Consider the following 15,545-nt stretch of genomic DNA (forward strand, 5'->3'; position numbering starts at 1 on the left):
TTTGAGAAATAGAATATTTAGTTTTTATTGTTTTGGTCTCCTGCAAGAATTTATGACCAAAACAATAAAAACTAAATATTCTATTTCTCAAATGATATAATATTTTCATTCTGCATCATATGGACTTGTTCCAATATATGTTTTTTTGATTGGCTTCGTGCTAATTTCGGATTGGATTTCGTATTGGCTCATTCTTAGCTTTGTTTAGAGATAGAGATGATGTCTATCATTCCGAAATGTTCAAGTTTTGCATTTATGTCTACCATAGTATCATTTTTTAAGAGCATCAGTAGTGGAATAAGCAAATGTGAATAATCAAAACATGTCACATTAGATTTTGATTATCCATTTAGAGGTTGCTAAAGTTAACAATGTCAAATCTCAAATTGGTTATTTTTTGCCCATAATCAAAACCAATGGGCCCTCTAAATTTTTTCCCTTTATTTCACGCATATTTTTTGAAAAAGCGATTTTTGAAGGAAAAAAACAGTTTATGTTAGAAACAGTTTTTCAAAAAATACACACTTTGTACACTTAAAAACTATAAATACAATTTTGAGAAATTTGAAAGAATTTTATATACACAAATAATTTTGAAATTTTAAAAACTATAAATACAGGTTTTTAAAAACAGATTTTGTGTAAAAAAACAATTTTCTATAAAAGAGTTTTGAAATTTCAAAAACATTTTTTTGAAAAACATACTTTATTTACTTACAGTTTTTAAAATTTTTGAAAAAATTGTTTTTTGTAAAAAAAAAAGTTTCTGAAAAAAAAACAGAAAAAAAATCTGAAAGTTATAGTTTTTTAAAATTAGTTTTTGAAAACATTGTTGAGAGAGAGAGAGAGAGAGAGAGAGAGAGAGAGAGAGAGAGAGAGAGAGCTTTGTGTAATGTTGGAGTACTTAATTGAGAGATAAAATTTGGTTATTGACAAAATATTGTTAGTTTTGATTATTGAAATGCCAAAATTTGATGAGTTGTTAAGAGGTTGTTAGGTTTGGTTATTCCAATGTGAGCACTTTTTTGATGTAATATTGCTAATTTTAATAATTTTTTGTTTTGTTTATTCCACTGTGGATGCTCTAAGGTCAGGTGAAAGACTACACTTTTAAAAAAAAAAAATTCCTTAATTGGAGAAACTCCGGCCACGTGCAAAGCACGTGCATTATTGCTGGTATAAACTAAATAATGATTTGGGGGCTGCTGTTCCGGGGCAAAACAACATCGTTCCGAGCCCGAAAAACTCTATCTAAAATGTTCACTTAAAAGATCTCATCGTGTACTATGGCATTGCAAAAATCGAGTCGATTGAACATCGATAACGTAGTTAACGAATCTTCTATTTATTCAAGGACAACGTTAAAAAGAGTGATTTGTTCAGGGACGGTGTTGTTTTGCTCCAGGACAGTACGTAGTAGCCCCCTAAATCCCATAAATAGTAGCTAAGTGTAATCTCAAAGAAAACTTGAGATTATATGGCGGTCAGATCAAAAATATTTATACGGCGGTTGGAGATTTTGTAGCAATTCGAAACTAGAATTAAGGCTCCGTTTGTTTTGATGTAAAATATTTTTCATGTAAAATATTTTTCCAAAAAATAAACTTTAAACTTTTATTTTTCAATGTTTGGTTGGCACATGAAAAATATTTTTCAAAACAATGGTTATTCAAAGATAGTTTGGGTATATAATCACACAAAATGTAAATCCCAAAAAAAAAAAAAAAGGGTGAGTCGTTTGTTAAGTCGATCAATATTTAATTGATAAGATTGCATATTTGGTGATATTAAACATATTATATAACAATTAATCCTGCTAATTAATTAAAGAGTCCTGCTACCGGTACAGATTTTTGTGCACAGATTTCGTTGTGGGGCCCACCACGGGTCCCACACAAATCATCCAAGCCGTTCATTAAATGTAAATCATTTTTTCAAGGGTCCCCGTAAAAAATAAGCTCAATCCAATACCTATAGGTGCTTCATCCAACCATCTAACTTTTTATTCAGATTTTCGGATAATGAAAAGTTATACGATTGGATCGAGCATCTATAGGAATCGGATTGAGATTATTTTTTACGGGGACCCTTGAAAAAATATTTTACACTTAATGAACGGTTCGGATGATTTGTGTGGAACCCGTGGTGGGCCCCACAACAAAATCTGTGCACAATCTGTGCACAGATTGTATGTGTGTGTAGCATTTCTGTTAATTAAACAAATGAACCTATAGAATCTTATTGGTACAAAAAAAGTTAATCATTAATCCTGCTAAACAAACGGGGCCTGTGGAAGTGTGGCTAAGCTTCAAAAAATTATTTTGGAATATCTATCTAAAACTGTATAACTAGTGTATCCATAAACCTAATTCAATTAAACAATTTAAAAAGATCTTTTTCTTTTATGGGTTTTTTTTATCAGCAAAAAAGATTTTATAGTGGATTCTTTTCTGGATTTTTAATGGATGAGGTGGCACAATTTCGGTCTTCCCCCGGTCTTCACCCGCCTATGCTCTCTCTCTCTCTCTGAAAGAGTGGAAGTTAACCGTAAGATGTACTCCTGAGCTGGGGTAAGCTTCTCTCGGTACTCTTACCCCATCAAACTCAATTATTTTGGCTCTATGTCATGCCAAAAAAAAAAATTCCAATTGTTCATTGGAATAAAAAAAATCAGCTTGATCGAAAATCAGTAGATGTAAAGAAAAAAAATTGTTCATAGTGGACAGTGAATATTATTTTTAGGTTAAGTCGTCCACTTTAGAAGATTTGTACATATAGGTATGGGTTTTCAATTAAAATGTTTTTCGCCCTCATATTCTAAAACTGAAAGCTACAAGAGGAGCGATTTGGATCTTATTTTGAGTCCGAGAGTTTAGTGGGGGTATGAAAGGATGGAGGGGAGCTCAACCCATCTTTTAAGTTAGAGAAGGATCCGGCTTCTCTGCAATCAACTGCTTGTGCGGTTCATTTTGAACCGTTCATCTTGATAATTAATGGTTCAAATTTGTTGAATTTCTTACCGGTAAAAGTCTTTAATTACCGGTAATATATTGAAAATAAATCTGGACCATTAAAAATATCATCCACGGTTGCGATCACGTGGACCGCATATTTGCCGTCCAGTTTGCAGACAAGTCCTCAGATAGGAAGTTTCATTCCCAGGTAGTTTAGCTGACTCCGTCCAAACCACCCTCCCGTTTCTTTTACGCCACAACATCAACATCATCATAACGACAATTGTAGACTAATGGCTTCCAAGTCAAGAGAAGACTTTTAGAGAGAGAAAATACCAAACGACCAAGGATTCGGTCTTTGCCTTGTACAGTCCCTCCAAGTCGCGTCCAATTTGGTTTTTTTGGCCTCGTTTCGGGTGCACAAGAACGATCGAGTCGTTTATTTTGTAGAGCTCGTCAAGTTCTTCATGTGTGAGAAAAATCATGTTCAGTTGATATCTATCGATTATTTATCAAAACACATTTATCTTGTGGCAAAGGCACTGTCTAGTGAATCAAACCCATTTGTTTCGAGATAAATGTGTTCCGATAAGTAATCGATCGGTATCAACTGAACTTAAATTTCTTATGATTGAAGAAGTTCACAAGTTTTACAAAGTGAACGATTCCGATTATTTTTGTGAGCCCATAACGTGGCAAAAAAATCAAAATGAACTGGACTGGATGAGAGGACCCTCATGTCCAACAACAAAAAACCACACACTCTCTCTCTTTCTCTGGTGTTAATTTGATCAATATATTCGAAAATGAGGTTTTTAAATTGTGATTACGGTTCATTTTGGATTAACAATTCTGTGAATCTTTTTCTTTATTCAAAAAAAAAAATCGTCAGCGGTAGTTTGGCCACAATTTTTTGTGGATTATAGGTCGTCGCCATGGAAGAAATTCAAAAAGTTAGAAATTATGATCAGAATCTTAGAAAAGCCCACTAAAAACAAAAATACCCTAAAATAGACAGAATTTTTAAATTACTGTATTCAAAAAAATATAGTCTAGTTAATGATTTTTTATTTTTAAAATTTCTCTCGTCGCGATGAGCCAACAATTCACAATTAATTGACGCAAAAATTTAACAAATGCAAAAAAAAAATTTAAATGTAATCCGACTTAATTATTGAGCCAAACAGGTCATATGCCATGCTTAATTTTCTTTTTTAATCGGCAGGCCATACCATACGCAATGTTTCACTCACAAAATCTTTTGACGAATTAAACTTATTACTCTGTACCTATCGTCTTAATACTAAAATCAGCTCAATGGGTTGACAATAGTAGATGTGTGAAGGTGTATTAAAGAGTGTAAAAAATAAACAGAAATGCATATTTTTCTTGCCTTCTAATGTGCTTATCGTCAGCCCAGTAATAACATCTAAACTGTCCAAAACACTTTGCAATTTACCTCCGTAAACAACTACTCACGGAACGCTTTAAAAAAGATTTTCTCCTACTAATATATTCTACACATCTCTCTCTTGGTTGCTTGTATTTCCCTCCTCAGACAACCCAACCACCAAACTGAGACCGTTTGTTGTTTGCTTTTTGAACACACTCGTCACCCCCAATACTCTCTCTCTCTCTCTCTCTCTCTCCTTTTTCTTCTTCAAAGAATCAAATTTGTCAGACGGGCCCTCAACAAACTGGAAAAACAGAGTATTTGACATGGGTTTTAATACCAGTAATAAAAATTCATCCCTGTTGCTGGCTTCTTCGGTTGTATCGATATTGGTATTGGCCGTGAGCTCTGTTCATGCTCGTTTCGTGGTGGAGAAGAACAGTATACGAGTTATCCACCCCGAGAGCCTGCGCTCCCAGCACGACGGGGCGATTGCAAATTTCGGAGTGCCCAATTATGGAGGATCCATGGTGGGCTCCGTCGTTTACCCTGACAAGGGAGAGCTTGGCTGCACCGCCTTCCGCGGCGATCAACCCTTCAAGTCCAAACCTCGCATGCCCACAATTCTTCTCCTCGATCGTGGAGGTAAAATACTAATAACAGCGAATATATAGATATAGAATATTTATGTAATTATTTCTTTAGCTTATTTTGGTGAGATGGTTTTTGAATATGTATCTGTTTGGAACTCAAGGAAAAAGAAATGAAAATTTTAAAAAAATTCCCATTCTATTGTTTGGTTGGAATAGAAAAAGAGAAAGAAAATAAAATTTTCAAGTTTAGTGAATAGTAAATTTTTCCTCTTATTTTCTTTTCCTTTCTTTAAGTCGCAAACGGAACTTGGGAAAAAAAAGTGCATGAGAAAAAATAATTACGAAGGAAATTTGGAGGGAAGTGTGGGGAAAAATTCACTACGGTTTATTTTTAGTTTGTTACTATTTTCTTCCCTGTTTCCTTCCTTTGAAACCAAACAAGGGGAAATTTTCAATTTCTTTTTTCTTCTTTTCCATTTTTTAAGTTCCAAACAAACCCGTTTTCAGAAATGCTATTAAATTTTCTTTTCTTTTCCTTTTTGATCAAGTCTGTTGATTTTTCTTGATTGAGGCCTCATCCCGCTAAGAGAAGTAAGTGCTTATTTTTAAAATTAAAGGTGATGTATTGTAAAAGAATGACCTGTCTTGTAAAGCTGAAAATAAGTATTTGAAAAATAAGAAACTTAGCGGACGGGACATCACTCGATTTCAAATGGATATCGGCAGGTTTCTAATTTGCTAGGTTTTGGACGCCTAGATGTGACTCCTCTGTTCTTTACTCTGGTTTAGCCTTTTGAACTCCTCCCCAACAACTTTACTTTTGATTGTGCTAGATAGATATTCATATGCGGCAAATCAGGTGTTTTTAGGCTAAGTTTGATCCAACTTTCTTTTGTTTTGTTATCTTAGTCTAACTTAGTTCCTTTGGAGAATTTTTGTTTTTCCTTTTCTGAAAGACAAAAAAAACCTGTGCGTTTCGTATAGATCGAGACTTGTAGCTTGATTATTTAGTCATTTCAAACGAGGAAGAATTGCAGGAAATCGTTCAATAACGCTTCTTCCTATTTAATTCTCAATGATATCCGACGATGAAGACAATTTCCTTAGGAAGGAACTCAGGAGGGTAGCAGCAATGATCTGTTGAATAAATCTGTTTCTGGCCCTAGGCCACACCCAACCACCATCCTGAATAATAAATTCCACCCTTAGAAAATTTGTGTTCTTTCAGCTATGTTCAGCATCACGACATAATAAAAGGGAAGGAGTGACGCTTTGGTTAACGGCGAATGCTTACAAAGGCGACCCTCTCCGTTTTTTTATTCGTCTCTAAAGTTCAAACACATGAAACCAAAGCTTAAAATTTGAAAAGAAAACAAATACTAATATCTAAAGAACATAATTTTTTAATTATTTTTGTCTTCTTTTAATTTTTTTCAAGTGTCCTCATGTTTTTTATTTTTCTAATTCATGTTGTCGAGACATGAATAATTCGAAGAAAAATGTTCTAAATGTAGTAACAGAATTTCACGAATGACACAATAATTTAAATAGATGACTTAGGTCAACTCGTTCTTAACTCTCTGACTTCTTCCACGTAAATATTGACTATTTCGCAAAGTTTTTAGATTAGTCTGGAAGAGCTGAACCCTTTTGTATTTTCGGTTGGATTTTTTTGTCCCTGAATAATTTGTTTTGAATTTCCGGATTTTGTTCACTTGCTAGTTTTGTGGGGACTTGAGAGTAATATCTCTCCTCCCTCCCTCTCTCTCACGAACACACACAGAGATTGCACCGTTGACTTTTTCATTGGGGTCGCCCATTATAATTAGAAGAATGGTCTGCTCTACTTTGCTTTGTCAGAAATCAGAATATTTAACATAACAAGAAATCTACCACATTTTTTTTTTATCAAAAAAGTACTTCGTTTATTAATTCAGAAGTTAAGAAACTGATATGTCTTATCGTTGTGATCAAATTTAGAATTTTTAGCCATTTTATATTATGATCGTGAACTCTAAATTGTGATGGTTACATATAATCGGTTTATGTTATGGGGGTATTGTGTACTTGAAAAATGTTGAATCAATTGGACGCGCTTGAAAAATGAAAACTTTAATGGGGTTGAACTCGAAGTATGGAAAAAAAAGTTGTTGAATGAATTGGCAAGGAAACATGAGTTTTGAGTCGGTAAACTCACTTCCTTTTCTTTTCAGATTGCTACTTTGCTTTGAAGGCATGGAACGGTCAACAGGCTGGTGCTGCAGCAGTTTTGGTGGCTGATAGCGTGGACGAGCCTCTGATTACTATGGATTCTCCACAGGACAGTTCTGACGCAAGTGAATACATCGAAAAGATTGAGATTCCATCGGTTTTAATAGAGCGGTCCTTTGGCGAGTCCTTGAAGGCTGCGTTAAAGAAAGATAACGAAGTTGTGCTAAAATTAGACTGGTCAGAATCAATGCCCCACCCGGATGAAAGGGTTGAGTATGAGCTGTGGACTAATAGCAACGACGAGTGTGGCCCCCGTTGTGATGAGCAGATGGATTTCGTTAAGAATTTCAAAGGACATGCTCAGATTCTTGAAAAGGGTGGTTACACCCAGTTCACGCCGCATTATATAACTTGGTATTGTCCTAAGCCTTTCATTCTCAGCAATCAGTGCACATCACAGTGTATAAACCACGGGAGATACTGTGCGCCGGATCCAGAGCAGGATTTTGGACAGGGGTATGAAGGGAAGGATGTGGTGTTTGAGAACTTGAGACAGCTTTGTGTGCATAGGGTTGCCAATGAGAGCAACCGGTCATGGGTTTGGTGGGACTACGTGACGGATTTCCATATCCGGTGTTCTATGAAAGAAAAGAGATATAGTGTCGAATGCGCTGAAAATGTCATGAAATCTCTCTGTAAGTAGCTAAGTTCTATCTCCTGGAATCCTTTTTTTTTTTTTCCTTTTTTTTTTGTGGGTGAGGTCTCGTATTTGACCCATAAGTATTTCTTAATCTTCTGTTTTGATCCACCAGATCTGCCAATTGAGAAGATAAGGAAATGCATGGGCGATCGGGATGCTGATGTAGAAAATGAAGTCCTAAAAATGGAGCAAGATCTCCAGGTTCGTACTTTTCTCTACATGTGTACCGCAAACGTATTAGTTCATGACCATAAAATTCTTAAAAATGGCCCTTTTGTACTTGTTCATTGTGCATATTTAGTTCTTGGGCTGAGTGAAATAGATTGGATTATGTCAGTTACTGACCTAGATGAACTTAGTCACTTACTGCTTTCATTCTGATTTCTGAAATATAGGTTGGCCGAGGATCTCGTGGTGATGTTACCATCTTGCCAACATTGGTTGTAAATAATGTTCAGTACCGAGGTTCGTCAGATAAGACAGCAGTGGTCTATCAGAGAATAATGTTGTTTGCTCAATAGCTCCAATAACTAATAGATTTTTTGGGGTAAGATGTACTTTAAAGTTTATAGTCTCCTAACGTATCTGTTCTACCTTTTCTTGAAGGAAAATTGGAGAGGACTGCTGTGCTGAAGGCTGTATGTGCTGGATTTAAGGAAACAACCGCGCCTCGAATTTGTTTGACTTCAGGTTCACAGTCATTGCATTCTTTTCTAGTTTGAACTAATTGTCTAGTGCACAAATGCTGAGTTTTTGAAGCATGACTATTACTGAACTAAAAGAACATGACGTTGCTTAGGTACTAAGGTTTTTACCAACAATCCATACAAAATCTCGACAACCTATATTTGAAGACAGAAGAAAATGCAGAACAATATGATCAAAATTCAAAATCTCTACGGAGGAACTGGAACATTCATTCCTTTGTTTCTTTGACGTGATAGGGAATTGAGTCCGGACAACAAGTTTCCTGCCATTTTGGCTCATAAGTCTAGTCTTCTGGCCTTCTATTAGCACATAACTTCATCATTTTCTCTTGCAAGAACTGAACGGCTCATTTGTATGATTGTCTTAATTTTTCAAGACGTTTGGATAACTAATCACCCCAATGGTTATTGCCTCTACAAACGAGTCCCCAGTGTAGTCTTTAGGTGTGACAGTTCTAAAATATCACAATCAAGTGAAGACAATCAATCGAGCCGTGTAGTATTTGTTACAGTAAAATAGAACTGTTTGTGCGAAATTTGGCATGAGAAATGATCGAATGCTAAAATACCAATACCCTTCTCAAATAAAACAGTAAAACTCTGTCGGAGCCCTAGTAGTATACATTTTTGGTAACCTAGATCTTGTCATTGTAACTTCTTCCTTACCCAAGAATATAATGGAATCTAGTGGTGGGAGTCGTGCACGTAGGACTTTGTGCCGAACCATGTAAATCTTTGTGTTGTGCTTTCGTTGTGCATTTGCCTGATTCTTCGTTGTGCTGTTGTGTGTGTGTCTAGTTTGTTGCCAACATGAACATTGTGAAATGTATGAGTACCAATTCTTATAGCCAATTGCGATATATTTATAGATCTTGAGACCAACGAGTGCCTCGAGAGGAATGGTGGCTGTTGGATGGACTCAACAAATACTATAAGTGCTTGCCAGGTACACCGAGCGGATAAAAGCCTCTTAATTAATACCCACTCTGACATGCATTATGGATGGGCTTTTAAAAGCATAGAGTTGGTTCTATTGCTTATACCTGGATCATGTTTTTCCACAGGACACATTTAGGGGTAGAGTTTGTCAATGTCCTTTGGTGAGAGGTGTGCAATTTGAAGGAGATGGTTATAACTCATGTCAAGGTACGTATTTTTCCAATTCCCCTACGAGTAAAGATTTCATCTATGCCGTACTAATTTTGTGGTATTTCTTGTCTATTGGAATTGGTGTCTTCCAAGTAACTAGGACAAGGTTCGTTGATATTCAGATATGAAAATGGTGCACGAGCGAAAGGTTGTTTGGCTAGACCTAGCGAGACTAAGAAATAAGGTGTATGCCACACCTTTGTCCAAGGGCCAAAAGTAATAATGTTCTTTATGCTACTATAACCAATCTATACTACTATAACCAATCTAGGCAGAATAATCCATCATGTATTTAAGCAAGTCCGTTGTTGACCCATATAGAACTTGGCAGCAAACAAACGTGGTCTTAGAGTATGTTTATACCTGTAAAGGTTAATCAAACCAATTTATGGATTTAGTTACTGGTCATCAGTCAAACAGAGAGGTGGTGGGTTCAGAAATTATAACGTACCAATAGATAGATGTGCATTGATAAACCAAGATTTGAAGTCTATTGTTCAATTGCAAGTTAGTGAGTGAACACAATCTAGAAAAGTAACTATTTCTGTTCAATAGTTTTTCAGAAGTTCAAGAGATCTGCTATTTTTCTGAAATTATCGAATTGAGTAAGCCAGAATCTATGGATTCATTCCATTGACTATCTACCTAGTGTGGTCATTTTCTTGACCACGTTGAATGTTTTTTATACCTCCTGTCCTACAACTCAATGAAATTACAACTGGTATTGCTCCTGCAAGGATACAAATTCCATTTTCCTATGTTGTGGAGTTCATGTATTTTAAGCTGGTATTATGAACTTCAATGGCCAAGGTTGACTACTCATTTTTTTTTCCTTAATTCACAGCTGTGGGACCTGGAAGGTGTACAATAAATGACGGAGGTTGCTGGTCAGAAACGAGAGATTGGCAAAAATTCTCTGCTTGCATAGTTCGTAGTGTTTTCCCTTCACTTCTGATTTCGCAGATGTTGTCGTTGCTTTGCACTTATTTGTACCTCAAGAACCTCTGCCTATCACCATTATTTATTTCTTCAGAGTACTTCCCATCTAGCTAAAATACCTTATTCTTACAAAACAGGAGTACGAACAAAGAGGCTGTCGCTGTCCAAGGGGTTTCCGTGGTGATGGTCAGACATGTGAAGGTGAGTTTATTAGTTCCTTTCAGAAACTCTTAACAAGATCCTGTAATTCAATATACCATGTTCTATGGGCTGTGAATTTCCAAGTGCAAAAAGCATAATATTTGTGCATTCAAAATTTACACCAGATATTGATGAATGCAAGGGAAAGCTAGCCTGTCAGTGTGATGGCTGCACCTGTAAGAACACATGGGGTGGATACAACTGCCAGTGTAATGGAGACAAGCTGTATATGAGGCCCCAGGATACATGCATTGGTATGTTAGCACATTTCATTGTCAAATCTAAATGATTGTGTTTGCAGGAAATTTTAATGTAGTCTGTGTTATGTGCAAGGGATGTAATTTATCTTGTGTTCGTCATTTCACATGCATATGAAGTGGTCCTTCCACTCCATACTTCATTGGAGAAGGTGGAGGCTTCTTAGGCAAAAATCAACTAATCAAATGAACATAAATCTATGGTTACTTGTTAAAATTACACCATTACAGCCCTGTCAAAACCATGCAGAAGGTCAAAAATAAGAAATTCATTGACGAACACTTCTAGATCATATCAGTTACCAACTTTGTCCTCCGAAAATTCTTTACTTGAATCGCGATTTGGGACCATTTGTTACTAGATCTTTATGATAAATAGACCTAGTGATACCCTCTGTATCATTTTAGGTGGATGACAGCAAGAGCACTAAGGCTTATGTATTCGAGTTCGAAGGAATCATGCTAAGAGAGTGACCTCCCTTTTATAAGCCTCGAAGGGTTGTGTTAGAATAAGGTCAGGACTCTCTTAGTACAGACCCCATATGGTTCATTTTGGAATCTAACAATTCAAAGATTTTTAAATGTCTTATCTTTTTTTCCACGAGATTAATGTCCCACTCTTATCCCACTAGGTTAGGCCAGAAAATCTCGCAGAAACGAATTACATTGAGTAACTTGCACTGACCCATCCTCAGGACCCAACAAGCTCTTATCCTTAGCTACCAAACCACATGTCTCCCAATGTTGCCAAATATAAGCTTTCCTGGCACTGCCATCCTGGACACGGGCTTGACTTCGAGTTGCTTGAACTGAATGACTTGATAAGGTCACCCAATTGAGGTGAGTTTCGTCTAACTTAGAGTCTTTTGATAGCTCAACAATGTGCTGTGGGAACAACATCCGTTGTTGGATATATATAGTTGTCTGCAAACAAATAGGTCTTATTGTTGTACCAGGGCCACATACCTCTCCTTGGGAAGAGTAGGTCACTGAACTCTTGTGTCACTGGGTCCGGTAGCTCCTTAAAGTTGATATGCTCCATGTGGGTCAACTTGCCCTCCGCATTGACTCTGACCCGGCTGGCTCCATGTGCTCTTCATGGTGACTCGGATCCGGTTGGGCATATCCTTTCTTGGAGTAGACTCAGACCCGTCCAGGTCTATTTGTTCATTTGGTATTCTTGGTGGTTACGGCCTGAGAAACTTTTACTAAGGGATTCATTTTTGCTAAGGCTCAAGTTTACCCCTTCTACAATTAGTAACTTCGTTGTTGAGACCAAGATTTGGGCTCATTATATAGGGACAAATCTCATTGTATCATGTGCACATCAGTGTCGATACAGAAAGCTGGCGAAAGAATTTTGAAGTGTTCAGTTAAAAGCTCAAGTTCACGGGGGATATACGCCTTGAACTAACTTAAATCACGAAGAAGAATAGGAAGTGGGTACTCATTTCAGTCTCCAATCTACAATACTTCCTCACAACTATCAATTCTCCCTTGAGTCCTGGAGTATCTAGGTGTCCAATTACAAGAAAATTGCCATTATTGACAGCGAAGCAAAACAGTCCCTTGCAATACGGATGCAAAGGGGCTGGACTTGGAGTCCCTTGCAATTCGGATTCAAAGGGGCTGACCCAAGTCCATTAGTTGATTACAGAAGCTTGGCTTCAGCTGTGAAATGAAAATGGGGCTTGCTCGATATATGACACCAAGAAGCTGGAGCAATCTCGTGGGAGCTTACAATTGAGTTGATAGCTGTCCAAGCTGAACTAGGTTTTTCTTTTCTTTTTTGTACTTGTGGGGAAGCTCAAACTATTTCATAAGATGTTAAGAGTGTCCTTGATCCTAGGGTTACAAGCTTGATGAATCAACAAGCTTGGTCTCATCATTTGGCCTTCCTCGTGATCAATAATAACAGAAGTGAGCTTCTAAGAAACATCACAATTCAAGTGTGATTAGTTTTGTTCCCTCCCCCTCTCATCGAGCATAAGGATTACTGTCTCAATCAATCTAGAGCCCTTAACTTTCAGCTCTGTGTTAACTCTCACTAGGGACTTGGTTGCACTGTGGATATCATGGCAATGAGCATTGAAGATGTTAATGAGAGACTCCATGTTAGTATTTGCCTTCACCTGATAACAAGTATTTCTTATGATAAGACGTGTGGACCATTTACTTCATCTAGACTAATGTATGAAGGGATAACACCATTTTGGCAATTCCCCTTGTTTCTCAAGCTATGCAGCTCTTAAATTTGCGTCAAAAGATCGCTCGACTGTTTGAATCTGTTACGTTTTTGTGATTGATTGGGTGCTTTGATTTGTTGTTATTTTCTTATAAAGTAAACAACTGCGGTAAGTGTTTTGATCCTTGTTCATCCATTTTGCAGCAAGAAATGCATCGAAGTTCGGATGGTTTGTTGCCTTTTTGGTCCTAGCTGTTGTTTCAGCTGCTGGTATTGCAGGTTATGTATTCTACAAATACAGGCTCAGGGTACGTCTATTGAAGTTCACTAAGCAATATATTTTGAATAATGAACGGATTTCGCTAAGATCTTTTTTCTTTTTTGTAGTCTTATATGGACTCGGAGATTATGGCCATTATGTCACAGTACATGCCACTAGACAGCCAAAACAATAATCAAGTCGTCCACCACGACACTGAGCCACTACGGCAGGGTTCAGCCGTGGTGTAACGAAGGTACAGTTAAAATGCTCTCTATGGTGAGGAACTCAAACTTTATTTGGCTTTCTTTCTTCTCTATTTTTTTTATGATGACATTCTTATAAGGTTGATTTCTCCAGAAACAGATGCTCGAGCAGTTACTGCTGAAGGAAAAGCTTGCAGGAAAGTGGGGATTTTCCGTTGGCGAAGAAACTTCAGATCCAGACATTGTGAATTGTCCATATACAGGATTAAGTTATACACACTCTTGTGTTTCTTCTTTTTCTTTCTCCTTTGTGTAACTAGTATTAGTGAGATGTAAAGGAGCCTTGTAGTTCATGAGAGTTGTATTTATAAAGAAGAATGTTATAACTTTATAGATGGAATTGTCATGAACGGGGACAAATATAGAAAAAGTGAAAGTGTGTCGAATAAGAGAGGCTACAGTCCCTGGGGGCATGGTTTTTAGTTTGTCTTGTGCTAGCAGTGTAGGAAATGTGCAAGTATTGTGGTAAGAATTTGATACTAGAGAGATATGGATGGAGTTAGGATTTTTGATTTCAAGATGCCGGGATTCGAGAGAAAGTTTTACCTTGTGGTACAAAAACGGTATTTAAAGTTTTCGTGCTCATTTTTTGAAGTTCGAGAAAAAAATTATTAGAATACCAAACTAAATTGCAGATGAAAATTAAAATTGTTTGTTGAATTGTGCTACTATTATATTTCAACTTCACCTATCTATGTTGGTCATTTCATCACTTCAAATTCTATTTCCTTTTGTTTGAAGCCCTCCCACCCTCCCACCAATCTTCATGCACTTGAACTGTGATGGAGGTTATGAGCTCAACAATAGCATTACCATTTTGACTGAAGAGTAGTGCCTAGTAGACCTGTATAGTAGTCAAGAATCTCATCACTTATGGGAATAGGATCTTCCAACCTAACCCCTTGTCTATACACAAAGCAAAGAACTTTGTTTCTGAGAGTATGAGAACCAGCTTCTGGTGAAATAAACTTGGATTTCCTATCTCCTAAAGAGAGCCAAATTAATCCTGGGTTTTTGCTCCTTAAAAGCTTCCTTATCACAGCTAATCCATGAATTTACCGACGGCTTCCTTCTCGTTCTCACATATGGTGTTGCCAGCATCATGTGGATTAGAACAAGGCGCGCGGAGCCTGAATCTGATGCTACTCATCTCTAGCCACATCAACTTTAGAAGAGAGTTTAGGAAAATATAGCATATTAAAGCTCTTTACTTTATAGCCTTTAAGTCTCCTGCTCAGCTTGATACTCATTTTAAGCATAGACTTGCATTCCTGATAGCACTACAAAAAGCTCCGGTCTTAACGCCCCTAGTACTAGTGCCGTTCCACCTTTTTACTTCAATATGTTCTTTATGTGCCTCCGCCCTCTAAAAATCTCATCTCTGTTCAGAAGTTTGCTAAGGATAACAAATGCAGAATTGCAATGGACAAGAGCTAGCCAAGAATTTCCCAACGTGTCTTCGAACCCAGCATGGAACATCGAGAAATTAAATTTTTTACAAAGGCTTTTTTCTTTTATATAAACTATGTTTAGGTTGTTTGTGGGAAGAAATCATTTCAGGTCTGTATCGTGTGTTGAGTGCGTTAGTGTCGTAACGCGATTCAAAGCACGAGGAAACCCGATCAGGGGATTTCATGTACTCGAACTAACATCCGGCCATCCGTGACGTGATAAGGTCATCTAACGACTAGGAAGTTGATTGATCATCATTCCTATGCGCTCAGTGACTTA

The 15,545-nt window shown here is 37.0% G+C and overlaps 1 protein-coding gene across 5 annotated transcripts; it reads left to right on the forward strand.

The window, feature by feature from the left end:
* Nucleotides 1-4,499: 4,499 nt before the first annotated feature.
* LOC131313157 (vacuolar-sorting receptor 6-like) lies at nt 4,500-14,239 on the forward strand. Of its 5 annotated transcripts, none has more exons than XM_058341325.1 (13): nt 4,500-4,992; nt 7,154-7,846; nt 7,964-8,052; nt 8,247-8,316; nt 8,458-8,541; nt 9,428-9,504; nt 9,623-9,704; nt 10,552-10,634; nt 10,784-10,847; nt 10,973-11,101; nt 13,494-13,597; nt 13,677-13,804; nt 13,909-14,239. In XM_058341325.1, exons 1-12 carry the CDS (start codon nt 4,674-4,676, stop codon nt 13,797-13,799), a joined length of 1,917 nt encoding a protein of 638 aa, XP_058197308.1. In that variant the 5' UTR covers nt 4,500-4,673; the 3' UTR covers nt 13,800-13,804; nt 13,909-14,239. The 5 variants fall into 5 exon arrangements, with proteins under 5 accessions (XP_058197308.1, XP_058197286.1, XP_058197300.1 ...); XM_058341303.1 differs by having other exon boundaries at nt 4,502-4,992; nt 13,677-13,827; XM_058341317.1 differs by having other exon boundaries at nt 4,502-4,992; nt 13,677-13,827; nt 13,915-14,239.
* Nucleotides 14,240-15,545: the final 1,306 nt, after the last annotated feature.

The sequence above is a fragment of the Rhododendron vialii genome, chromosome 2a, assembly GCF_030253575.1.
Source record: "Rhododendron vialii isolate Sample 1 chromosome 2a, ASM3025357v1".
Classification (NCBI taxonomy): domain Eukaryota; kingdom Viridiplantae; phylum Streptophyta; class Magnoliopsida; order Ericales; family Ericaceae; genus Rhododendron; species Rhododendron vialii.